Here is a 26,729-nt window from a genome sequence, read left to right on the forward strand (position 1 = left end):
TTGAAAAGTATCATATTTGGTGGACATGTCAAAAAGCCAAAAAAGATTGGACTAAAATACATACATGGCTGGAAAAAAAATGATAAAACAACATATAGACTTGAAATCAGAGACATTTTTGTTGGGCATTTTATCACGTAAGTATAATAAGGGGAATGTATATCTGATTTTAGATATATTAACAGCAGCGAGAGTAGTATTTGCACAATGCTGGAAAAGTAAAGAGATCCCAAAAGATGAAGACGTGATTAGAAAAATATTAGAATGTGCAGAAACGGACAAGCTAACACTTACAAATAAGGGAAAGAAAGAAATGGAATATTTCTTGACTTGGGATTGATTTTATCAATGGCTAACTCACAAAAACAGGAGCTAGAAACATGGAAATATATGAATGGATCAGTGATACAAGGAAAATGGGTTAAGTTGGTTAAACAAATAGTAGACTATTATTGGTATTAATATATATTGATATAAATGTAATGAATATTGTTGTAAACATTTCGAATATTACTTCATAAAATGATTTGCACCCAGACAATACACTGTTCAATTAAAGGTGGAATTTTTATATACTATAAAATAAAATAAACACTTATACAAAAAAGAAAGATGCTAAGTAAAAATACATACATGTTTATATCCCTCTATATTATATGTAGAAAGAACTCAAGGCAACTAATATACCTAATGGAGAAACAAACTCACTTTCTCTGGCCCAGCAATGGCAGTTCCCCTTGGCTCAGTGAAAGGGAACGATGGCACTGGGCCAAACTAAGGAAGCTCAGATCTCCTCCCTCATGTTTAATAATAAGACATGCTTCACTAAAAAGAATCACAGAAGAAATTAAATTATCAATTTCTCAGCTGGGCTTTCAGTAAGAGACAAGAAACAAAATTCAAGATTCCTCTAAACAGATCAAACGTTTCTTCATGTGGAATTTCTTCTGTCATAAGGAAGGAATTTTGTGTGAAACATTTTCCACAAACTGGGCATTTGAATGGTTACTCCCCTATGTGTAACCTTACATGATTTATAAGGCTAGACCTACATCTGAAATCTTTCCCACAGTCTGGACACTCATACGGTTTTTCTCCTGTGTGTGTCCTCTTGTGTTTCACCAAGTCAGAATTTCGATAGAAACCTTTCCCGCAATCAGGACACTTATATGGTTTCTCTCCTGTGTGAATCCTCTGGTGTACCACAAGTTCAGAATTCCAATTGAAACTTTTCCCACAATCTGGACACTTATGCGGTTTCTCTCCCGTGTGATTCCTCTGGTGAATCACCAGGTAGTAATTCTCACTGAAACTTTTCCCACAATCCAGACATTCATATGGTTTCTCTCCCGTGTGAGCCTTCTTGTGTTTTACCAGCTTGGAATTACGCTTGAAAAGTTTCCCACAATCTGGACACTCATACGGTTTTTCTCCTGTGTGTGTCCTCTTGTGTTTCATCAAATCGGAATTTTGATAGAAACCTTTCCCGCAATCAGGACACTTATATGGTTTCTCTCCTGTGTGAATCCTCTGGTGTACCACAAGTTCAGAATTCCAATTGAAACTTTTCCCACAATCTGGACACTTATGTGGTTTCTCTCCCGTGTGATTCCTCTGGTGAATCACCAGGTAGTAATTCTCACTGAAACTTTTCCCACAATCCAGACATTCATATGGTTTCTCTCCCGTGTGAGCCTTCTTGTGTTTTACCAGCTTGGAATTACGCTTGAAAAGTTTCCCACAATCTGGACACTGATATGGTTTCTCTCCTGTGTGAGTCCTCTGGTGTTCCATAAGGGAGGAATTCCGACTGAAACTTTTCCCACAATCTGGACACTCGTACGGTTTTTCTCCTGTGTGAGTCCTCTGGTGTTCCATAAGGGAGGAATTCCAACTGAAACTTTTCCCACAATCTGGACACTCATACGGTTTTTCTCCTGTGTGAGTCCTCTGGTGTACCACCAGGTCGGAATTGCAACTAAAACCTTTCCCACAATCTGAACAATAGAGTCTCTCTCCTGTGTGCATCGTCTGGTGTTTCACCAGGTGGGATTTGTGATTGAAACTTTTCCCACAATCCAGACACTCATATGGTTTTTCTCCCGTGTGAATCCTCTGGTGTTTCATAAGGGAGAAATTCCGACTGAAACTTTTCCCACAATCTGGACACTCATATGGTTTCTCTCCTGTGTGAGTCCTCTGGTGTTCCATAAGGGAAAAATTCCGACTGAAACTTTTCCCACAATCTGGACACTCATACGGTTTTTCTCCTGTGTGAGTCCTCTGGTGTACCACCAGGTCGGAATTGCAACTAAAACCTTTCCCACAATCTGAACAATAGAGTCTCTCTCCTGTATGCATCGTCTGGTGTTTCACCAGGTGGGATTTGTGATTGAAACTTTTCCCACAATCCAGACACTCATATGGTTTTTCTCCCGTGTGAATCCTCTGGTGTACCACCAGGTTCGAATTCTTACTGAAACTTTTCCCACAATACAGACATTCATATGGTGTCGCTCCCATGTGAGTCTTCTGATGTTTCACCAGCTGCAAAATCTGACTAAATTTTTTCCCACAATCCAGACACTCATACTGTTTCTCTCCCGTGTGAGTTATCTTGGGTATACTCACTGTAGAATTCTGACTGAACATTTTGTCATAATCTCATCTCATCTCAAATGGTTTCTCTGTCTGGAGTATAACCAGGTCAGAATTCCAAGTAAAACTTTTCACACAATCCGGATATTCAAAGAGGTTTTCTCCACTGTCAGTCTCCTTTTGCCTCACCAAATTTGTTTATCTGCTAAATCTTTTGTCACTTTGGGAGTACTGGTAGAGCTGTTCATCCTGCATTGGCTGTTCCATAAATCATAGGAATCCTGTTCTGAGTAAAGCTTTTGCCACACTCCAAACATTTTTATGGGTTGTCGGGGAATGGATCCTCTTGTGCAAAATCAGCTGTGATCTGCAATCTGTTTTTCCCAAAATAGGCAGTCAGTGAGGTTTTTCCAACACTGATATTCTTAGATTCATGAGGGGGCCAAAAATATTTCTGATCCATTAGGTGGTGGATGCTTTAATTCAAGACACTCTTTCCTTCCTCAACGGCTTTCATTAATGCCTTTGGCTATCCAAGGGACCTTTTCCTTTCCACTGATGTCCAGCTATTCCCCACGTTTTCTGAATTTGGTAATTATATCTTTTTACTTTTTCATGCAGTATTTTCTTCAGTTCCACATCATCTATTTTTTCCACTTGAAAAGCCTGCTTCTGTTATTCTCCCTTGTCTCCCTCCATCTGCTGAGCAAAGAGAATAGTTTTAACACTTTCTGGAAGAAGTGGGAAAGATTTTGATTGATGCTTTGTTTTGTATTTTAATGCTGCTTCTCATTCTCAGTTGTCCAGACAGCTCTTCTTGACATCGACTTTGTCTTTAAGATTCCTATTAATGTTTTAGTTTCATTATTGTTTAAAAAATGGCTGCAGATCCTGGGAAAACAGCAAAAAAAATTCAACATATTACTATGAAAAAGGAAAGATATCAAAATGCTAGCTTAACCTATAACTTTCATTATGATTCATTAGGCACATAGAACACTAGAAAAATCCAAGTTGAAAAATCCACTGATATTTCAAATCATGAAAATCTCTTGTTGGCTTGGGTTAATCAGAAATTATTATAATTGCAAACTGTTATAAAAAATACCTGAAAATACTGAGTTTTATACAGATACATGCATATGCACTCATACAAATCTATAAATATATGAATTTAATTTTTTTTTAATCTCACTCTTAAAACTGTTTCAGGAGTGGATTTACTCAACTTGTTTGATCTAATTTTAGACAGGTGGGGACACTAACAGATGAGATGGTTCCCAAGTCCTGTGCAAGTTTTAAAGCATCCGTTTTGCCCATGAAACTCCTCCCTTGCCAGGAAAGCAACACGTCAATAACATCAGAAGGGATCAAGTGTTAGGGGAAGCCCGAGGGAGATAATAAATATGGGGTGGGGGGGGGATACTTTTTAAATGTACCAAATCTCCCAGCGGCAAAATCACAGGCAGCAACTTGAAATCCTGCAGCAAAAGGATAAAAACATTTGGGGAGAGAAAGAATATACAAGAGCAGCCCACATGTTTCATTCTTGTCCCTTCGCTGCTTCCAGGACCTGGAGGAACCCAAAACGCTTCTCCTCCGACCTTCCCTCCACTCACCTCCCAGGAGCCGCTTCCACCCTCCAAGCGGCACAAGAGGCTCCTCCGACGCCATCCCCCTCCCTTGGATGAGCCCAAAATCCTCTCTAGAAATACAATACTCTATCGTTTCAACCCGTTCCATCTCCGCCTCTATCCGTCTCTAGACTAGCAGCGCCGGCGCTGTATTCTATTCTCTGCTTTCTAGGTATGAGTGTCGCTCGTTTGTACAGCGCCATCTAGCGACATAAGGTTGAAAATCACACTCGTCCTATCTCAAGTCTACCCTAAAGCGTTTGCATGAGGCTTTCATGGATTCCGTGGTTCCTTCTGTGCGTTTGACTCCCACCGAGCACAGGAATAGTTTTCGTCCATGACAATCTATGCTAAACCTTTTCTTTCAGGTCTCCCAAGAGTTCACTCGCTGTCCCTCTTTCTACAACTAAACCAAAGGAAGGGGGAGACGAGTATAACAGGCAACCTGAAAGTGAACCTCCCTTGGGGCTGGTAAAGATTGTTCCACCCAGATTTACGTCGGGTGTGTGGGTGTGTGGAACAGCAACTCAACCAGGACTTTTTTTACATGAACTAAACCAGGGGTCAGCAACCTGCGGCTCCGGAGCCACATGCGGCTCTTTGGGCCCTCTGCTGTGGCTCCCTGTCAGGTGACCCCACAGTGGCTGGCCCCACCCCTCGCTCTCCCCTCCCAGTCACTCTAGCCTGGCCTGAGAAGATAAGGGAGACGGCGTGGGATGGCGAAGCGGCCAGGGCAGATACAGAGAGAGGAGGAGAGAGACGGAGGGAGGGGAGGAGAGATAGGTCAAAAGGGTTTTGTGGTTCCCGGTGTTTTTTAACAACTTGTTCTGCCCTAATGACTGGCTGGGTAAGTGTAGCTAGGAGGGGTGTCATGTGACTGGTGGAAGTGAGTGACATCGAGTTGGCTACACCCACCAGGTTTTGTGGCTCCCAGTGTTTTCTTTTCTGTGGGAAATGGGTCCAAATGGCTCTTTGAGTGCTTAAGGTTGCAGACCCCTGAACTAAACCAAGGAAAAGCATCTGTGGAGAGAACATAATGTGCCCCCCACAATGTGAGATTTATGAACATGATAAAAGCAACAAACCATAAACAAATAGCAAAGGTGATTGTAAATGGAGATACAACAGAGAATTTTAATATAAAGAAAGGCACAAGACAAGGATGCCCATTATCTCCTTTACTATTTATATTGACATTGGAAGTGTTAAACAGAAATATTAGGCAAGATAAAGAAATTCAAGGTATGGACATGAAAAAGGAACAGTATAAATTACAGGCATTTGTAGATGACTTGGTTTTTATCCTAGAAGACCCACAAGAAAATGGACTTAACCTAATTAGGAAAATAGAAGAATATGGTGAAGTAGCTGGACTGAAAATAAAGAAAGAAAAAACTAAAACAATAGTTAAAAATGTCACAGACACTCAGAAAAAAGAACTAAGGAGGAAAATAGGTATACAGATAGTCAAAGTTAAATACTTAATTCAATTAACAACAAGATGCATAACAATTAAAGAAGATAACTATTATAAATTGGAGCAACAAATTAAAACGGATTTAGAGAAATGGAAAAATTTACAATTATCATGGATGTAAAGAGTAGTCACTATAAAAATGAATATTTTGCCAAATTATATTTATTTCAAACAATACCAATAAAGCTGGAAAAATATTTTAAACAAATAAAGAAAACAATATTAAATTATATCTGGCAAGGAAAAAAAAGCAAGGATAAATTTGAAAATGTTGCAAGATACTAAAAGTAGGGGTGGTTTTGGCCTACCAGATTGGGGATTGTATTATCAGGCTTCGATACTTACTTGGGTGAAAGAATGGATAGGTTTGAGGAATAAAAGACTACTAAAATTGGAGGGACACGCTTTTGAAATAGGTTGGCATGCCCTTTTATCGTACAGAAAAAACAAAATACATAGCTATTTCCAAAGACACTATGTTAAGGAATGTACTATTATTAGTTTGGGATAAAATTAAACAACACCATTTGAAAATACCGATCTGGCTTTCAACAGTGGAGGCATTGATTTATCCAAATGTAGACATAGAGAATGTTACCAGATATAAAAGTATTTTAAATTAAGAAGGGGAACTTAAAACTAAACAGGAAATGAATGATCAAGGGATTGAGATAACATGGTGGTCATATGTGCAGATAGAATCTAGATATGAAAAGGATGTTAAAACGTATGGTTTAAGTAAAGAATTAACAGAATTAGATCAGATATTAACACAGACAGATGAAAAATTAAAAATATATGTAACTATTTGTTAAATTGAAGATGAAGATGAACAAGTAAAAGAGACAATGATAGTATGGGCTATGAATTGGCCACTCGAGCAATGGCAGAAATTATGGAATAGAAACTATAAATTAACAATGTCTACTGCATGCACAGAAAATCTTTATAAAAGGTTTTATAGATGGCATTTTCTGCCCTCAAGTATAGCAAAGATGTTTAAGAATAAATCTGCAAAATGTTGGAAATGTCTTCAGATACCTGGTTCATACTAGCATATTTGGTGGACATGTCAAAAAGCAAAAAAAGATTGGACTAAAATACCGTATTTTTCGGAGTATAAGACGCACCTACCTTTTTTGTTTTGTTTTTTTTCTAAAAAGTTTTTTTTATTTTTTAGACAAACACACATACAAACATACAATGTATTTTCTTTGAACAGAGTATTTGGCCGGTTCACAAATTTAAACAGTGTTTAGTCATTTCAATTAAATTTACAATTTCTATATTTCCTTTTTGCCATATTTATTCCTCATCTATTTTTTTAAAAAAACAATATTACCTTTCATCCTCATCTCTAATCTTAATCAAATTCAATTTTTCCCTTCTATTCTATATTATACCCCTTCCCATTGTTATTTATTTATTTATTTATTTATTTATTTATTTATTTATTTTAATTTAATTTAATTTAATTTAATTTAATTTAATTTAATTTATATACCGCCCTACTCCCGAAGGATTCAGGGCGGTGAGCAGCCAAAAGATAAAATACACATAGTACAAATGTTAAAAAACCATTTAAAAACACATTAAATACTTTGGCCCAGAACAAATTTAAAACACCCCAATTTATAAAACAAATTTAAAAGCAATTAAAAGGGAGGTTAGGCCAGACCAGCCTGCTGGAATAAGAATGTTTTGAGGGCACGGCAGAAAGTGCGCAAATCCGGGATCCTCCGTATCTCCGGGGGAGCTCGTTCCAGATGGCATCCATCCTCACATTGGTTAATTATGTAATATTACAATTGTTTAATACAAATTCAACATTTGAATATGTCAATGTTATATAACTATCTTTTTTTGTATATTAATCAATATGAACATGAATATTCCAATTATTTCCATGCAATCCAATTTCTTACAAATGAATTAATTACTGTATATTTACCAATAATAAACCAAATAATTTCCCCCATATATTCCTCCAAACCACAACTTAACCATTTGTTTCAACACAAAATACAATTAATAGTATCTCAATTATTACAATTCCCTAGTTAAATAGAGCTTTCCCCTTATGTTGCTCATTTTCACATCTTAAAACACTCCTAACCCAAATAGTTTTGCCCATATAATCCTCCAAATCACAACTTAATCATTTCTACTTTCATCACCATGTATAATGAAAAATATTTCAATCGTTACAATTTCCCTAATTAAATTTTAAATTTTAAAAATGTTCGGTTATCCAAGCTACAACTTAATCCTTTTTACTTTCACCACCATATACCATTAAAGGTATTTCAATTGTTACAGTTTATACTTATTCATATTTCTAAAAAAAATAAAAAAATAAAAACTTATCATCTAGATTTCAAAACTACAAAGACAAATATTCCAATTATTATTCATTTTTACAATCATGATTTCCATTTCTTACTATTCATATTTCAATTCTAAATATGTATAACATCTTTCTTTTTCATTTCTTTTTCTCCCTTCCCATTTTAATTTTTGCCTTTTTCTTTCTCCTTTTTTTCTTTTGTGTTTTAAAATCTTGAACTCTCCTCTTTTGCCCTAAATTTCCCATTGTTTGCACCTACCTTTTTTAGTGAGGAAAAAGAAGAAAAAGAAATCTCCCTCTGCCTCATTTTGCCACGTTACAGCAAACAACCTGCTTTACTTTCATTTTCGTTTTCAGCATAGCTTGATTAGCACAAGGGAAAAAAAAATCTGCTCCAGCAATTTACCTCTTTGGAGCAAGCAGCAGAGCTCTGAACAAAACAGCTGAGAGCAAATCAGCTGAGAGTTAGGAGGCCGCTCTAATCAACTTGTGCTAATTAAGCTGTGCTGAAGCTGAAAGGAACTGTTTTTTCTTGCTGTTTGCTTGCAAGGAGGTAACTGCTGTGAGACACAGGCCAAAGGATAGGGGCCACTGGGTGGGCGGGGCTACATTTGGTGTATAAGATGCACCTAAATTTTTACCCCCTTTTAGGGGGGAAAAAGGTGCGTCTTATACTCCGAAAAATACGGTACATACATGGTTGAAAAAAATGATAAAACAACATATAGACTTGAAATCAGAGACATTTTTGTTGGGCATTTTACCAGGTAAGTATGATAAAGGGAATGTATATCTGATTTTACATGTATTAACGACAGCGAGAGTAGTATTTGCACAACGGTGGAAAAGTAAAGAGATCCCAAAAGATGAAGACGTGATTAGAAAAATATTAGAATGTGCAGAAACAGACAAGCTAACACTTACAAATAAGGGAAAGAAAGAAATGGAATATTTCTTGACTTTGGACTCATTTTATCAATGGCTAGCACACAAAAACAGGAGCAGAAACAGGGAAATATATGAAACGATCAGTGATACAAGGAAAATGGGTTAAGTTGGTTAAACAAATAGTAGACTATTATTGGTATTAATATATATTGATATAAATGTAATGAATATTGTTGTAAACATTTCGAATATTACTTCATAAAATGATTTGTACCCAGACAATACACTGTTCAATTAAAGGTGGAATTTTTATATACTATAAAATAAAATAAATACTTATACAAAAAAGAAAGATGCCAAGTAAAAATACATACATGTTTATATCCCCCTATATTATATGTAGAAAGAACTCAAGGCAACTAACATACCTAATGGAGAAACAAACTCACTTTCTTTGGCCCAGCAATGGCAGCTCCCCTTGGCTCAGTGAAAGGGAATGACCACACTGGGCCAAACTAAGGAAGCTCAGATCTCCTCCCTCATGTTTAATAATAAGACATGCTTCACTGAAAAGAATCACACAAGAAATTAAATCATCAATTTCTCAGCTGGGCTTTCAGTAAGAGAAGAGAGACAAATATTCAAGATTCCTCTAAACAGATCAATTTTTCAGCATGTGGAATTTCTTCTGTCATAAGGGAGGAATTTTATGCGAAACATTTTCCACAAACAGGGCATTTGAATGTTTACTCCCCTATGTGCACCCTTACATGATTTATAAGGCTAGACCTATATCTGAAATCTTTCCCACAATCTGGACACTCATATGGTTTTTCTCCTGTGTGGGTCCTCTTGTGTTTCATCAAGTCGGAATTTTGATAGAAACCTTTCCCGCAATCAGGACACTTATACGGTTTCTCTCCTGTGTGAATCCTCTGATGCACCACCAGGTTGGAATTCAGACTGAAACGTTTCTTACAATCTGGACACTCAAATGGTTTTTCTCCAGTGTGAGTCCTCTTGTGTATCATCAAGTCGGAATTTCGATGGAAACCTTTCCCGCAATCAAAACACTGATATGGTTTCTCTCCTGTGTGAATCCTCTGGTGAATCACCAGGTAGTAATTCTCACTGAAACTTTTCCCACAATCCCCACACTCAAATGGTTTTTCTCCAGTGTGTGTTTTCTTGTGTTTTACCAGCTTGGAATTTTGAGTGAACCTTTTCCCACAATCTGGACACTTATATGGTTTCTCTCCTGTGTGAGTCCTCTGGTGTATCACCAGCTTGGAATTACGCTTGAAACTTTTCCCACAATCTGGACACTGATATGGTTTCTCTCCTGTGTGAGTCCTCTGATGCACCAGAAGGTTGGAATTCCGACTGAAACTTTTTCCACATTCCGGGCACTCATACGGTTTTTCTCCTGTGTGAATCCTCAGGTGTACCATCAGGTCAGAATTGCAACTAAAACTTTTCCCACAATCTGAACAATACAGTCTCTCTCCTGTGTGCGTCGTCTGGTGTTTCACCAGGTGGGATTTGTGATTGAAACTTTTCTCACAATCCGGACACTCATATGGTTTTTCTCCTGTGTGAATCCTCTGGTGTACCAACAGGTTCCAATTCTTTCTGAAACTTTTCCCACAATACAGACATTCATATGGTTTCTCTCCCGTGTGAGTCCTCTGATGTTTCACCAGCTGCGAATTCTGACTAAATTTTTCCCCACAATCCAGACACTCATACTGTTTCTCTCCTGTGTGAGTTCTCTTGGGTATACTCACGGTAGAATTCTGATTTAACATTTTGTTCATAGTCACATCTCATCTCATATGGTTTCTCTGTCTGGAGTATAACCAGGTCAGAATTCCAAGTAAAACTTTTCACACAATCTGGATATTCAAAGAGGTTTTCTCCACTGTCAGTCTTGTGCCTCGCCAAATTCATTTACATGCTAAATCTTTTGTCACGTTGGGAGCACTGGTAGAGATGTTCCTCCTGCATTGGCCGTTCCATAAATCTTAGGAATCCTGTTCTGAGTAAGGCTTTTGCCAAAATCCAAACATTTGTATGGGTTTTTAGGAATGGATCCTCTTGTGCATCTGTGATCTGCAATTTGTGTTTTTCCCAAAATAGGCAATCAGTGAGGTGTTTCCAACACTGATATTCTTAGATTTATGAGTGGGTCAAAAATATTTCTGATCCGTTATGTGGTGGATGCTTTGATTCAAGACACTCTTTCCTTCCTCAACGGCTTTGATTAATGCCTTTGGCTATCCAAGGGACCTTTTCCTTTCCACTGATGTCCAGCTATTTCCCACGTTTTCTGAATTTGATAATTATATCTTTTTACTTTTTCATGCAATATTTTCTTGAGTTCCACATAATTTATTTTTTCCACCTGAAAATTCTTTTCCTGTAATTCTCTCCCTTGTCTCCCTCCATCTGCTGAGGAAAAAGAAGAATGTTAACACTTTCTGGAAGAAGTGGAAAAGGTTTTGATTGATGCTTTGTTTTGCATTTTAATGCTGCTTCTCATTCTTGGTTGTTCAGGTGGCTCTTCTTGACATCCACTTTGTCTTTAAGTTTCCTATTAATGGATTAGTTTCACTGTTGTTTAAAAAATGGCTGCAGATCCTGTGAAAACAGCAAAAAAATCCACATATTACTATGAAAAAGGAAAGATATCAAAATGCTAGCTTAACCTGTAACTTTCATTAATAATTTTGTTCATTATTTCATTATTAGTCCCATAGAAGACTAGAAAAATCCAAGTTGAAAAATCCACTCATATTTCAAATCATGAAAGTCTCTTGTTGGCTTGGGTTAAACAGAAATTATTATAATTGTTACAAACAATTATACATAAACAATTATATTATAAACAATTTATAATATAAATTATTATAAACTGTTGTTAGAAAAAATACCTGAAAATACTGAGTTTTATACAGATACTTGCATATGCACTCATATAAATCTATAAATATATGAATTTAGATTTTTTTTCTTTTTGTATTCCACTCTTAAAAATGGTTCAGGAGTGGATTTACTCAATTTGTTTGATCTAATTTTAGACAGGTGGGGACACTAACAGAGGAGATGGTGCCCAAGTCCTGTGCAAGTTTTAAAGCATCCGTTTTGCCCATGAAACTCGTGGACGCACCCAAAGGGCCCGACTTGCTCCCGGATTCTCCTCCGACCTTCCCTCCACTCACCTCCCAGGAGCCGCTTCCACCCTCCAAGCCGCACAAGAGGCTCCAACATGCTCCTGTGGCTGAGCCGGCAGTTCCTCTGCCCTTCGTCTCCACATCCTCTCTAGCAAGTCCAATCCTCTATCATTTCAACTTGTTTCATCTCCGCCTCTATCCCTCCAGTAGACGAGCAATGCCGCTACTGTATTGTGTTTATACCTTTCTAGGCACGAGTGTCGCTCATTTCTAGAGCGCCATCTAGTGACATAACGCTGAAAAACAGGCTCCTTCTATTTTCATCCTAAAGTGCTTGCAGGATGTTTTCATTGATGCCAGGTTTGCCCTCACTAAACAAGGTGATTTAATATCTCCATTAAACCGCTAGGGGAGGCTATCCAGGGGTGAAATGCTACCAGTTCAGCCGAACTGGTCGTGGCGGTGGCACATGGTTCAGGGAACCGGTGGCAGCAGCGCAAGGATCTGCCCACCCGCCCAGACGTCACTACTTCCTGGTTTGAACCAGGAACCAACCTGCTTTTGACCCTCGGCACATGCATAGAAGGCTTTGCGCATGTGCAGAGGGTCCAAACACGCACGTGACACGCGTACACGCTTCCAAACCTGTAGGAAAGGTAAGTAGATTTCACCTCTCTGGCCATCCATCCTGTGGTATGCAACAAAGTACAGGAAGTGCTCGATTTACTTCACTTAGTGACCATTTGAAGTTACAACAGCACTGAAAAAAGTGACATGACCATTTTTCACCCTTAAAGACCACTGCAGCATGCCCATGGTCATATGCTCAAAATGGAGATGCTTGGCATTTGGGAGGCCTTGTACATGGGTTACTTGTGCCTTGGTCTCATCCTGTTTGGATCATTGCACAGGACCACCCAGAAATTTCAACTGGTCCAGAATACAGCAGCGCACATAGTAATGGGAGTCCCTGGATTTCCCATGTAACACTTTGGTTGTGTGAACTCTACTGGATTCATTTTTCTACAACTGTAACTGAAGATGCTGGTCATCAACTTTAAAGTTATTTCTTTCTTATAGCAATAGCGCTTAGAATGATATACTATCCACAGTGCTTTATCGCACTTTTGGTTTATTGTCCCCAACAATTTGGCTCATTTTACCAACCTCAGAAGGACGGAAGGCTGAGTCAACCGCCAGCCCCATCAGGATCGAATTCCAGGCTGTGGAATACCATATTCTAACCACTGAGCGACTAGGGCACCTGTCACTATTTTCCCACCTTTATTAGTTTTGAATCCATCTTTTCTACCAGGTCAGATAGGATGGGCACGCTCCTAGCCCCTTCCCTTCAACATTGCCATATGATAGGAGTTGGGAAGTGAGCCTTTTCCGTTGTAAACCCTGTCCTGTGAAACACTCTTTCCCCTGAAATTTGTTAGGCCTTTATCTTCCTGGTCGTCTCTAAAGCAAAAAAGATCTAGCTTTTCCACTAAGCACTGGGTTAATAAGATGAGAGGACTGCATATCAGAAGCTTGCATTGAAATAAAATGCTTGGTGTTTATGCATTTGGTTTTAATATGGTTTTTAAGTTAACTATTGATTGGGAGTCGACCAGAGTTTGTTATAACATGGACGGCTACATAACTATTTTAAATAAATCAGAGGAAAAAGAAATGAATCTGAAAAATGGCCCCACTGAAGGTGCCCATCTCCAAGTTGCTTGAGGCTTTGAAGGTCTATGCATTTATTCAATTATCAAATTTATATTCCCCTAATCCTGAGGTTAATTTCTCTAACATAATTCTTTTCAGGGAGAAAGATTATCAGTTTTCAGCAAGAATAGCACAACACATCAACATAATTAGTAAGGCCAGGAAGCCTGGTTAACTTCTAAATTGAACAAAAGCAAAAGTTTGGTTTTTTGGGATTCCCAGACCATCCAAATGCCATCAGCCTTGCTAGACGTGCCCTGTATTCGGAGGGAAAGAACATATTAAATGTGGGGGCTTTGCATTTTGTCATTTGCTATATATATGGAGTTTACTGGTTTCTGAATTAAGATTTTATTGCTGAAACGGTGTGTAGTCACCATGAGTTGGGCTGCCACATACATTTTTCTGCTAATTAAAATAGATACAGTGTTTATATACCCCTGTATTATATATAGAAATAACTCAAGACAACAAACATACCTAACAGAGATCCAAATTCTCTTTCTCTGGCCCACCACGGCAGACCCTCTTGACTCCGTGAAAGGGAACGTCCGCACTGAGCCGGAGAAAGGATGGTCAGAACTTCTTCCTCATGTTTAATAATAAGACATGGTTGACTAAAAGAATCATGCAACAAATTAAATTATCAATATCTCAGTTGGGCTTTCACTAAGAGACAAGGAACAAAACTCCAAATTCCCTTAAACAGATCAAATTTTTACTCATGTACTATTTCTTCTACGATAAGGGAGGAATTTTGTGCGGAACATTTCCACAAACTGGGAATCTGAATGGTTACTCCCCTATGTGCACCCTTACATGATTTATAAGGTTAGACCTACTACTGAAATCTTTCCCACAATCCGGACACTCATATGGTTTTTCTCCTGTGTGAGTCCTCTTGTGTCTCTCCAGATGGGAACTCTGACTGAACGTTTTCCCACAATCTGGACACTCATATGGTTTCTCTCCCGTGTGAGTCCTCTTGTGTCTCTCCAGATGGGAATTACGCTTGAAACTTTTCTCACAATCCAGACACTCATATGGTTTCTCTTCCATGTGAGTCCTCTTGTGTCTCCCCAGGTGGGAATTACGCTTGAAACGTTTCCCACAATCTGGGCACTCATATGGTTTTTCTCCTGTGTGAGTCCTCTGGTGTTCAATAAGGTCGAAATTGCGACTGAAACCTTTCCCACAATCTGGGCACTCATACGGTTTTTCTCCTGTGTGAGTCCTCTGGTGTACCACCAGGTCAGAATTGCAACTAAAACCTTTCCCACAATGTGAACAATAGAGTCTCTCTCCTGTGTGCGTCGTCTGGTGTTTTACCAGGTGGGATTTGTGATTGAAACTTTTCCCACAATCAAGACACTCATATGGTTTTTCTCCTGTGTGAATCCTCTCATGTACCAACAGGTTCCAATTCTTACTGAAACTTTTCCCACAATACAGACACTCATACTGTTTCTCTCCTGTGTGAGTTCTCACTGTAGAATTCTGACTGAACATTTTGTTCATAATCTCATCTCATCTGGTTTCTCTGTCTGGAGTATAGCCAAGTCAGTATTCCAAGTAAAACTTTTCACACAATCAGGACATTCAAAAAGGTTTTTTCCACTGTCAGTCTTGTGCCTCGCCAAATTCATTTACATGCTAAATCTTTTTTCACATTGGAAGCACTGGTAGAGATGTTCTCCCTTCATTGGACATTCCATAAATCTTAGGAATCCCGTTTTGAGTAAAGCTTTTGCCACAATCCAAACATTTGTATGGGTTTTCAGGGAATGGATCCTCTTGTGCATCTGTGATCTGCAATTTGCGTTTTTCCCAAAATAGGCAGTTGGTAAGGTTTTTCCAACACTGATATTCTTAGATTCATGAGGGGGCCAAAAATTTTCTGATCCGTTATGGGGTGGATACTTTGATTCAAGACACTCTTTCCTTCCTCAACGGCTTTGATAAATGCCTTTGGCTATCCAAGGGATATCCCTCCATCTGCTGAGGAAAAAGAAGAATGTTAACACTTTCTGGAAGAAGTGGAAAAGGTTTTGATTGATGCTTTTTTTGCATTTTAATGCTGCTTCTCATTCTCGGTTGTTCAGACGGTTCTTCTTGACATCCACTTTGTCTTTAAGTTTCCTATTAATGAATTAGTTTCATTATTGTTTAAAAAACAGCTGCAGATCCTGTGAAAACAGCAAAAAAATCCCCATATTACTATGAAAAAGGAAAGATATCAAAATGCTAGCTTAACCTGTAACTTTCATTAATAATTTTGTTCATTATTCCATTATTAGGCACATAGAAGACTAGAAAAATTCAAGTTGAAAAATCCACTCATATTTCAAATCATGAAAGTCTCTTGTGCAGAGGGTCCAAGCACACACATGATGCATGTACATGCTTCCGAACCTGTAGGGAAGGTAAATAGATTTCATCCCTGTGGCCATCCATCCTTTGATGTGCAACAAAGTACAGTTAGTGCTTGATTTACTTCACTTAGTGACCATTTGAAGTTACAACAGCATTGAAAAAAGTGACATGATCATTTTTCACCCTTAAAGACCACTGCAGCATGCCCATGGTCATATGTTCAAAATGGAGATGATTGGCATTTGGGAGGCCTTGTACATGGGTTACTCGTGCCTTGGTCACATCCTGTTTGGATCATTGCACAGGACTACCCAGAAATTTCAACTGGTCCAGAATGCAGCAGCGCACATAGTAATGGGAGTCCCTAGATTTCCCATGTAACACTTTGGTTGTGTGAACTCCGCTGGATTCATTTCTCTACAACTGCAACTGAAGATGCTGGTCATCAACTTTAATGTTATTTCTTTATTATAGCAATACTGCTTAGAATGATATACTATCCACACTGCTTTACAGCACTTTCGGTTTATTGTTCCCAACAATTTGGCTCATTTTACCAACCTCAGAAGGACGGAAGGCTGAGTCAACCGCCAACCCCATTAATTATGATTCATTTGGCATGTAGAAGGCTAGCAGATCCAAATATCAACTCAATCTCAAAATTCTCCTTTTGGCTTGAGTTAATCACACATACAGTGCACTCAGAAAGTACTCAAAGTATTCTGATTCCCTTCACTTCTATCAGTTTTGTTATGCTGCAGCCCGATTCTACAGTTGTTAAAATTCATTTTTTCTCATTAATCTATTCCCATAATGACAAAGTCAAAACAGAATTTTAGAAATGTCTGTAAATTTATTAAAAAGAAAAAACTGAAATATCACATTGGCATTCAGATCCTTCACTCACTACTTTGTTGAAGCACCTTTCAACAAGGTGCTTCTACAAAGCCTCAAGGGTTTTTTTGGTATGACATAAGAAGCTTTGCACACCTGGATTGGGGGATTTTCTGCCATTCTTCCTTGCAAGTCCTCTCAAACTCAGTCAGGTTGGATGGTAACCTTAGGTGGACAGCCATTTTCAGGTCCCTCCGGAAATGTTCAATAGGGTTCAAATGAGGGCTCGGTCTAGGCCACTCTAGGACATTCACAGAGTTGTAACTAAGCCACACCTGTGTTGTCTTGGCTCTGGCTGAGCTCCAGAGATCCTGTGTGGAGATGGGAGAAAATTCCAAAGGAATCATCACTGCAGCCCTCCACCGATCTGGGCTTTATGGCAGAGTGGCTGGGCGGAAGCCTCTCCTCAGTGCAAAACACACGAAAACCCACTTGGAGTTTGCAAAAAAGACCTGAAGGATTCTCAGACTGTGAGGAACAAGATTTTCTGGTCTGATGAAACCAAGATTGAACTGTTTAGCCTCAATTCTATGGTAAATGGTCTGGAGAAAACCAGGCACCGCTTATCACCTGCCCAATGTCATCCCAAGAGTGAAGCAAGGTGGTTGCAGAATCACGCTGTGGGGTTTTTTTCAGCAACAGGGATGGAGAGACTGGTCAGGGTTGAGGGAAAGATGAACGGAATAAAGTACAGGGATTTCCACTGTTCCACAGTGCTCAGGACCTTGACAACAATCCTAAGCACACAGCCAAGACAACACAGGAGTGGCTTAGGGACAACTCTGTGAATGTCCTAGAGTGGCCCAGCCAGACCCTGACTTGAACCCTATTAAACGTCTCTGAAGGGATCTGAAAATGGCAGCCCACCGATGGTTGCTATCCAACCTGACTGAGCTTGGGAGGACTTGCGAGGAAGAATTGTAGAAAACTCCCCAGTCCAGGTGCGCAAAGCTTATCATCTCAGAGCCAAAAAGACTTGAGGCTCTAATCGCTGCCAAAGAAGCTTCAACAAAGTACCGAGTGAAGAGTCTGAATATTTATGTCAATAATTTCAGGGGTTTGTTTCTTTTAATTTGATTTATATGCCGCCCTTCTCCGGAGACTCAGGGCGGCTTACAATGCGCTAACAATGCGCTAAGCAATAGCCTTCATACTTTTGTATAGTTATACAAAGTCAGCTTATTGCCCCCACAACTTGGTCCTCAATTTACCTACCTTAGAAAGGATGGAAGGCTGAGTCAACCTTGAGCCTTGGTGAGATTCAAACCTGCAGTAATTGCAGGCAGCTGTGTTAATAACAGGGTGCTCTAGACCATTCAAGGCTCTTTTTAATAAATTTATAGACATTTTTTAAAATTGTTTTCACTTTGTCATTATTGATGTAGATGAATGAGAAAAAATGAATTTCAACAAGTGTAAAATCAGGCTGCAACATAACAAAATTGACAGACATGAAAGGGGTCTGAATACTTTCTGAATATGTGTTCCTATTTACACAGAAATACACTCCTAAGAATTTATTTATGGAAACAGTTATGTGTATTTCAGTCTGCAAAATGCCCCAGAAGTGCATTGACTCAAATTTTTTTGATCTAATATTAGAGACATGCGGACATTAATAGATGGTGTCCAAATCCTGTGCAAGATTGAAAGCATCCCTTTAGTCCATGAAACTCCTCGCTTGCCAGGAAAGCAACATCTCAATAACATCACAAGGAATGAAAGGTGAAGGTGAGGGAGGTGGGCGGTTAAGAAACATGAAAAAATATATCAAGATTTATTTAAATCTCCCAGCAGAAAATCACAGGCAGCAGCTTTAGATCCTGCAGCAAAAGGATAAAAACATTTGGGAAGAGAAAGAACATGCAGCAGCAGCAGACAAGTGTTTCAGCCTCGTTGCTTCCTCTGCTTCATACACCGTGGAGGAAAGAAAGCAAAGGGCCCGACTTTCTCCCGGCTTCTCCTCCGACCTTCCCTCCACTCACCTCCCAGGAGCCTCTTCCACCCTCCAAGCAGCTCCATCACCCTCCTCTAGGTCAGCCGGAAAATGAAAACCCACTATCTTCCTTTCCTCCACGTCCTCTCTAGCAATCTAATACTCTATGGTTTCAATAGGTTCTAGCTCCGTTTCCCTTTTTCCGCTGCTGTACTCTATTCTCTGTACAGCGCCATCTAGCGACATAAGCTTAAAAATCACCCTCGTCCTATCTCTAACCCTAAAAGGTTTGCATGAGGCTTTCATGGATTCCGTGGTTCCTTCTGTGCGTTTGACTCCCACCGAGCACAGGAATAGCTTTCGTCCATGACAGTCTATGCTAAACCTTTTCTTTCAGGTCTCCCAAGAGGTCAAAAGTGCGAGGACCAGTCAAAAATAACTTTTTCAGCCCTCTGAGTAGTCCATATGCACAAAAGGACTAACCAGAGGGCTGAAAAAAGTCATTTCTGACAGGTCCTCACACTTTTGACTGGTCCTCACACTTATGACCATCCTCACATTTATGCCCGTGCAGCATTCTTAACAACCATGTCACTCATTTCACAACTGCTTCTCTTCACTATGATGACAAGATAGGGCAAAAATGTAAAATGTGAGGACAGTCGTAAGTTCAAGGACTGGTCAAAAGTGTGAGGACCAGTCAAAAATAACTTTTTCAGCCCTCTGAGTAGTCCATATGCATAAAAGGATACAGCAATAGAGAGGGATGAAGGAAGGGAAGGGAAATTAGAGTAGGAGTGAGGGTAAGAGACGGAGGAAGAGAGGAGGGGAAGGAGAAAGGAAGAGGAAGTAGGGAGGAGAAGAAGAGGGTGGGGGGAAGAGAAAGTAAGAAGGAAAGAAGAGAGAGAGGTGGTAGGTTTGAGGAGAAAGATTGCTGTACAATAAAAAAGATGAAAGGGAAGAAATCCAACCCCAAACAAATATAAAGATATTAAGATAAAGAATGAATTGTTAAACTTTAAAGAATAAAAGAGAACAAATATGAATAAATAGCAATAATTAGAAACACACATACAAACATACAATGTATTTTCTTTGAACAGAATATTTGGCAGGCTCACAAATTTAAACAGTGTTTAGTCATTTCAATTAAATTTACAATATCTATATTTCCTTTTTGCCATATTTATTCCTCATCTATTTTTTTAAAAAACCAATATTACCCTTCATCCTCATCTCTAATCTTAATCAAATTCAATTTTTCCCTTCTATTCTGTATTATACCCCTTCCCATTGTCATCTATTTTTATATCCATCCTCACATTGGTTAATTATGTAATTATGTAATACAGTTGTTTAATACAAATTCAACATTTTAATATAAATCAATTAGTTATATAACTATCTTTTTTGTATATTAATCAATATGAACATGAATATTCCAATTATTTCCATGCAATCCAATTTTTTACAAATCAATTAATTATATTTACCAATAATAATAAACCAAATAATTTCCCCCATATATTCCTCCAAACCACAACTTAACCATTTCTGCTTTCAACACAATATACAATTAATAGTATCTCAATTATTACAATTCCCTAGTTTATTTATTTATTTATTAAATTTTTATACCGCCCCCTCTCCCGAAGGACTCGGGGCGGTGAACAGCCAAAATTAAAAACACACAATACAAATATTAAAATACATTAAAACAAAATTAAATTATCTTAGGCTTCTCCAATTTAAAACCCCGTTACCCATAAAATTCACCCAATTAAAAAAAAATTTTTTTAACCCAGCCCGGCTTGCTGAAATAAAAAAGTCTTCAGGGCCCGGCGGAAGGTCCGGAGGTCCGGGATTAGTCGTATCCCTGGGGGTAGCTCATTCCAGAGGGCGGGTGCCCCCACAGAGAAGGCTCTGTGCTTTTTCTCTTTTCTCTAGAGCTTTTTTTCTCTTGTGTTTAAAATCTTGAATTCTCCTCTTTTGCCCTAAATTTCCCATTGTTTGCAGTTTTGCACCTACCTTTTTTGGTGAGGAAAAAGAAAAAGAAAAAGAAATCTCTCTCTGCCTCATTTTGTCACGTTGCTGCAAAGACCCTGCTTTACATTCGCTTTCGCTTTTTCAGCATAGCTAGGGGGAAAAAAATCTGCTCCAGGAACTCTTTGCAGCTAGCAACAGAACAGAGCTGTGCGCAAAACAGCTGAGAGCAAATCAGTTGAGAGTGGGGAAGCCGAGCTAATCAATGTGCAACTCCTATGCGGAAGCTATAAGGGGCTGTTTTTTCTATTTTTGCAGGCCTGCGGCAAGAGTTTAAACAGTTTTTTTCCCTCTAGCCATCAGCTGGGACTCAGGAGGCAGCCGGGACTCAGGAGGCAGAATGAAAAATCGGGACTTTTTTAAAACGCCGCGGGACACGGGACAAATTGCTAAAAATCGGGACTGTCCCGCCAAAAGCGGGACGTCTGGTCACCTTAAGCTAGACCCTACTTAGCTTCACAAGATTAGCCAGGTGCTGCATCATAAAAGTTGATAAAGGTCTTGTTTGTTTGTTCAGCCTTAAACGATTGCCAGCTTCATATCCCTTTAATAGAGGAATGATAGGGGACAAAACCTTGAAGTGCCCACCCACATTGCTTCCAAACACACCTAGATAGGAGATAATATTTTTCCTTCTGCATTCTTGCAGCTGGAACTGCCCTCAGTAAGCAATCTGGTTGGCAGGATGGATGGCCTCCCCTACCAATTCCATGTAGCTGTTACCTACATGGAACTGCTAGGGGAAGCCATCCATCCTATCATATCCAATTATGTACAGGTAGTCCTCAATTTACTACATTTAGTGACCATTTCCACTTCATTGAAGTCATTGAAAAAAAGAGACATGACTATTTTTCATACTTAAGGGCCATTGAAGCATTGTCACATGATGAAAATTCAAACTCTGGGCAATTGACTTATCTTTGTGAGTTGCAGTGTCCTGGGGTCATGTGATCCCCTTTTGTGACTGCGCAAGTTCACAACTTTGGGATTCTCCTGGGCAAACAATTCCTGCTTGAGGCTGCAATGACTGGGGGAGGGGCTTTCAACAGATTCATCGCGTGCACCAATTGTGCCCTTTCCTGGACCGGGATGCATTGCACAGGGGGTCACTCTTCCCTTGGTCACCTCGTTTCAATCTCTGCACTGGACCACTAGAAGACTTCAAATGGTCCAGCACACAGCAGCGCACACAGTAATGGAGGCCCCTAGGTTGCCTATGTAACATCTTTCTGGCGCGAGCTACACAGGATTCATTTAAGGTGCAATTCAAGATCTTCACCTTTAAAGCTATTTATTATATCTATAGCAATCAGACATATATACCACTTATATACTACTACACTGTGGTTTGTACACTCTTGGTTTACAGTGTCAGTGTATTGTCCCCAACCATCTGGGTCCTCATTTTACCGATCTCAGAATGACGGAGGGCTGAGTCAACCTCGAGGCATGTCAGGACGGGATCCCATGCTGTGGGCAGTCAGCCAGCAATGCTGTATTCTAACCACAGGTTGAAAAGGAGGAGCAGGTTAAAAATACATACATGTTTATATCCCCCTATATTATATGTAGAAGTAACTCAAAGCAACTAATATACCTAATAGAGAATCAAACTTGCTTTCTTTGGCCGAGCAATGGCAGCTCCCCTTGGCTCAGTGAAAGGGATTGATCGCACTGGGCCAAACTAAGGAAGCTCAGATCTCATTCATGCTAAATAATAAGTCATACTTCATTAAAAAGAATTGCAAAAGAAATTAAATTATCAATTTCTCAGCTGGGCTTTCAGTAAGAGATAAACAAAATTCAAGATTCCTCTAAACAAATCAAATTTATCCTCATGTGGAATTTCTTCTGTGATAAGGGAGGAATTTTCTATGAAACATTTTCCACAAAGTGGGTATTTGAATGTTTACTCCCCTATGTGCACCCTTACATGATTTATAAGGCTAGACCTATATCTGAAATCTTTCCCACAATCTGGACACTCATACGGTTTTTCTCCTGTGTGCATCCTCTTGTGTTTCATCAAGTCGGAATTTTGATAGAAACCTTTCCCGCAATCAGGACACTTATATGGTTTCTCCCCAGTGTGAGTTCTCTGGTGTATCACCAGGCTCGAATTCTGACTGAAACTTTTCCCACAATCTGGACACTCATATGGTTTCTCTCCTGTGTGAGTCCTCTTGTGTATCACCAAGCTGGAATTTCGATGGAAACCTTTCCCACAATCAGGACACTGATATGGTTTCTCTCCTGTGTGAATCCTCTGGTGAATCACCAGGCAGTAATTCTCACTGAAACTTTTCTCACAATCCAGACATTCAAATGGTTTTTCTCCAGTGTGAGCCTTCTTGTGTTTTACCAGTTTGGAATTACCCTTGAAACTTTTCCCACAATCCGGGCACTCATAAGGTTTCTCTCCTGTGTGAGTCCTCTGGTGTTCCATAAGGGAGGAATTCCGACTGAAACCTTTCCCACAATACAGACACTCATATGGTTTCTCCCCAGTGTGAGTTCTCTGGTGCATCACCAGGTTTGAATTCTGACTGAAACTTTCCCCACAATACAGACATTCATATGGTTTCTCTCCCGTGTGAGTCCTCTGATGTTTCACCAGCTTCGAATTCTGACTAAATTTTTTCCCACAATCCAGACACTCATACTGTTTCCCTCCTGTGTGAGTTCTCTTGGGTATACTCACTGTAGAATTCTGACTGAACATTTTGTTCATAATCTCATCTCATCTGGTTTCTCTGTCTGGAGTATAGCCAGGTCAGAATTCCAAGTAAAACTTTTCACACAATCAGGACATTCAAAAAGGTTTTTTCCACTGTCAGTCTTGTGCCTCGCCAAATTCATTTACATGCTAAATCTTTTGTCACATTGGAAGCACTGGTAGAGATGTTCCCCCTTCATTGGACATTCCATAAATCTTAGGAATCCTGTTTTGAGTAAAGCTTTTGCCACAATCCAAACATCTGAATGGGTTTTCAGGGAATGGATCCTCTTGTGCATCTGTGATCTGCAATTTGCGTTTTTCCCAAAATAGGCAGTTGGTAAGGTTTCATGCAATATTTTCTTGAGTTCCACATAATTTATTTTTTCCACCTGAAAATTCTTTTCCTGTAATTCTCTCCCTTTTCTCCCTCCATTTGCTGAGGAAAAAGAAGAGTGTTAACACTTTCTGGAAGAAGTGGAAAAGGTTTTGATTGATGCTTTGTTTTGCATTTTAATGCTGCTTCTCATTCTCGGTTGTTCAGACGGCTCTTCTTGACATCCACTTTGTCTTTAAGTTTCCTATTAATGGATTAGTTTCATTATTGTTTAAAAAATGGCTGCAGATCCTGTGAAAACAGCAAAAAAAATCCACATATTACTATGAAAAAGGAAAGATATCAAAATGCTAGCTTAACCTGTAACTTTCATTAATAATTTTGTTCATTATTTCATTATTAGGCACATAGAAGACTAGAAAAATCCAAGTTGAAAAATCCACTCATATTTCAAATCATGAAAGTCTCTTGTTGGCTTGGGTTAAACAGAAATTATTATAATTTTTAGAAACAATTATCCTCTGACCTTCCCTCCACTCACCTCCCAGGAGCCGCTTCCACCCTCCAAGCCGCAGAAGAGGCTCCAACATGCTCCTGTGGCTGAGCCGGCAGTTCCTCTGCCCTTCGTCTCCACATCCTCTCTAGCAAGTCCAATCCTCTATCATTTCAACTTGTTTCATCTCCGCCTCCATCCCTCCAGTAGACGAGCAATGCCGCTACTGTATTGTTTACAGCTTTTTAGGCACGAGTGTCGCTCATTTCTAGAGCGCCATCTAGTGACCTAAGGTTGAAAAACACGCTCCTTCTATTTTCACCCTAAAATGCTTGCTAGATGTTTTCATTGATGCCAGGTTTGCCCTCACTAAGCAAGGTGATTTAACATCCCCATGAAACCGCTAGGGGAGGCTATCCAGGGGTGAAATGCTACCAGTTCAGCCGAACTGGTCGTGGCGGTGGCACATGGTTCAGGGAACCGGTGGCAGCAGCGCAAGGATCTGCCCACCCGCCCAGACGTCATTACTTCCTGGTTTGAACCAGGAACCAACCTGCTTTTGACCCTCGGCACATGCATAGAAGGCTTTGCGCATGTGCAGAGGGTCCAAGCACACACGTGACATGCGTACACGCTTCCGAACCTGTAGGAAAGGTAAGTAGATTTCACCTCTCTGGCCATCCATCCTGTGGTATGCAAAGTAAGGAAGTGCTCAATTTACTTCACTTAGTGACCATTTGAAGTTACAACAGCACTGAAAAAAGTGACATGACCATTTTTCACCCTTAAAGACCACTGCAGCATACCCATGGTCATATGCTCAAAATGGAGATGCTTGGCATTTGGGAGGCCTTGTACATGGGTTACTCGTGCCTTGGTCTCATCCTGTTTGGATCATTGCACAGGAATGCACCCAGAAATTTCAACTGGTCCAGAATACAGCAGCGCACATAGTAATGGGAGTCCCTGGATTTCCCATGTAACACCTTGGTTGTGTGAGCTCCGCTGGATTCATTTCTCTACAACTGCAACTGAAGATGCTGGTCATCAACTTTAAAGTTATTTCTTTCTTATAGCAATAGCGCTTAGAATGATATACTATCCACAGTGCTTTATAGCACTTTCGGTTTATTGTCCCCAATTTGGCTCATTTTACCAACCTCAGAAGGACGGAAGGCTGAGTCAACCGCCAGCCCCATCAGGATCGAATTCCAGGCTGTGGAATACCATATTCTAACCACTGATTTACTAGGGTACCTGTCACTGTTTTCCCACCTTTATTAGTTTTGAATCCATCTTTTCTACCAGGTCAGATAGGATGGGCGTGCTCCTAGCCCCTTCCCTTCAATATTGCCATATGATAGGAGTTGGGAAGTGAGCCTTTTCCGTTGTAAACCCTGTCCTGTGAAACACTCTTTCCCCTGAAATTTGTTAGGCCTTTATGTTCCTGGTCGTCTCTAAAGCAAAAAAGATCTAGCTTTTCCACTAAGCACTGGGTTAATAAGATGAGAGGACTGCATATCAGAAGCTTGCATTGAAATAAAATGTTTGGTCTTTATGCATTTGGTTTTAATATGGTTTTTAAGTTAACTATTGATTGGGAGTCGACCAGAGTTTGTTATAACATGGATGGCTACATAACTATTTTAAATAAATCAGAGGAAAAAGAAATGAATCTGAAAAATGGCCCCACTGAAGGTGCCCATCTCCAAATTGCTTGAGGCTTTGAAGGTCTATGCATTTATTCAATTATCAAATTTATATTCCCCTAATCCTGAGGTTAATTTCTCTAACATAATTCTTTTCAGGGAGAAAGATTATCAGTTTTCAGCAAGAATAGCACAACACATCAACATAATTAGTAAGGCAGGAAGCCTGGTTAACTTCTAAATTGAACAAAAGCAAAAGTTTGGTTTTTTGGGATTCCCAGACCATCCAAATGCCATCAGCCTTGCTAGACGTGCCCTGTATTCGGAGGGAAAGAGCATGTTAAATGTGGGGGCTTTGCATTTTGTCATTTGCTATATATATGGAGTTTACTGGTTTCTGAATTAAGATTTTATTGCTGAAACGGTGTGTAGTCACCATGAGTTGGGCTGCC

The 26,729-nt window shown here is 39.5% G+C and overlaps 3 protein-coding genes across 3 annotated transcripts; all 3 read right to left on the minus strand.

The window, feature by feature from the left end:
• Positions 1–588: 588 nt before the first annotated feature.
• On the minus strand, positions 589–4,285 carry LOC139312036 (zinc finger protein 420-like). The gene is made up of 2 exons (XM_070936560.1): positions 4,218–4,285; positions 589–3,489 (listed from the first exon to the last, which is right to left on the minus strand). Exon 2 carries the CDS (start codon positions 2,650–2,652, stop codon positions 1,006–1,008), a length of 1,647 nt encoding a protein of 548 aa, XP_070792661.1. The 5' UTR covers positions 2,653–3,489; positions 4,218–4,285; the 3' UTR covers positions 589–1,005.
• Positions 4,286–9,233: 4,948 nt separating this feature from the next.
• On the minus strand, positions 9,234–12,240 carry LOC139312043 (zinc finger and SCAN domain-containing protein 2-like). The gene is made up of 2 exons (XM_070936569.1): positions 12,166–12,240; positions 9,234–11,584 (listed from the first exon to the last, which is right to left on the minus strand). Exon 2 carries the CDS (start codon positions 10,759–10,761, stop codon positions 9,691–9,693), a length of 1,071 nt encoding a protein of 356 aa, XP_070792670.1. The 5' UTR covers positions 10,762–11,584; positions 12,166–12,240; the 3' UTR covers positions 9,234–9,690.
• A 1,970-nt stretch (positions 12,241–14,210) lies between these two features.
• LOC139312050 (zinc finger and SCAN domain-containing protein 2-like) lies at positions 14,211–24,420 on the minus strand. Its single transcript, XM_070936574.1, has 2 exons — positions 23,132–24,420; positions 14,211–15,104 (listed from the first exon to the last, which is right to left on the minus strand). Exons 1-2 carry the CDS (start codon positions 23,811–23,813, stop codon positions 14,629–14,631), a joined length of 1,158 nt encoding a protein of 385 aa, XP_070792675.1. The 5' UTR covers positions 23,814–24,420; the 3' UTR covers positions 14,211–14,628.
• Positions 24,421–26,729: the final 2,309 nt, after the last annotated feature.

Source organism: Pituophis catenifer, unplaced genomic scaffold (genome assembly GCF_029215685.1).
Source record: "Pituophis catenifer annectens isolate HBS135680 unplaced genomic scaffold, rPitCat1.0.hap2 SCAF_2, whole genome shotgun sequence".
In the NCBI taxonomy this organism is placed as follows: domain Eukaryota; kingdom Metazoa; phylum Chordata; class Lepidosauria; order Squamata; family Colubridae; genus Pituophis; species Pituophis catenifer.

Coding starts and splice junctions, on each gene's coding strand:
- LOC139312043 (XM_070936569.1), bottom strand. CDS start 10,761: ATGAACAAAATGTTAAATCAGAATTCTACCGTGAGTATACCCAAGAGA.
- LOC139312050 (XM_070936574.1), bottom strand. CDS start 23,813: ATGAACAAAATGTTCAGTCAGAATTCTACAGTGAGTATACCCAAGAGA. Junction 15,105..23,131: donor GTGTCCTGATTGCGGGAAAG/GTTTCTATCAAA, acceptor ATTGTGGGAAAG/GTTTTAGTTGCAATTCTGAC.
- LOC139312036 (XM_070936560.1), bottom strand. CDS start 2,652: ATGTTCAGTCAGAATTCTACAGTGAGTATACCCAAGATAACTCACACG.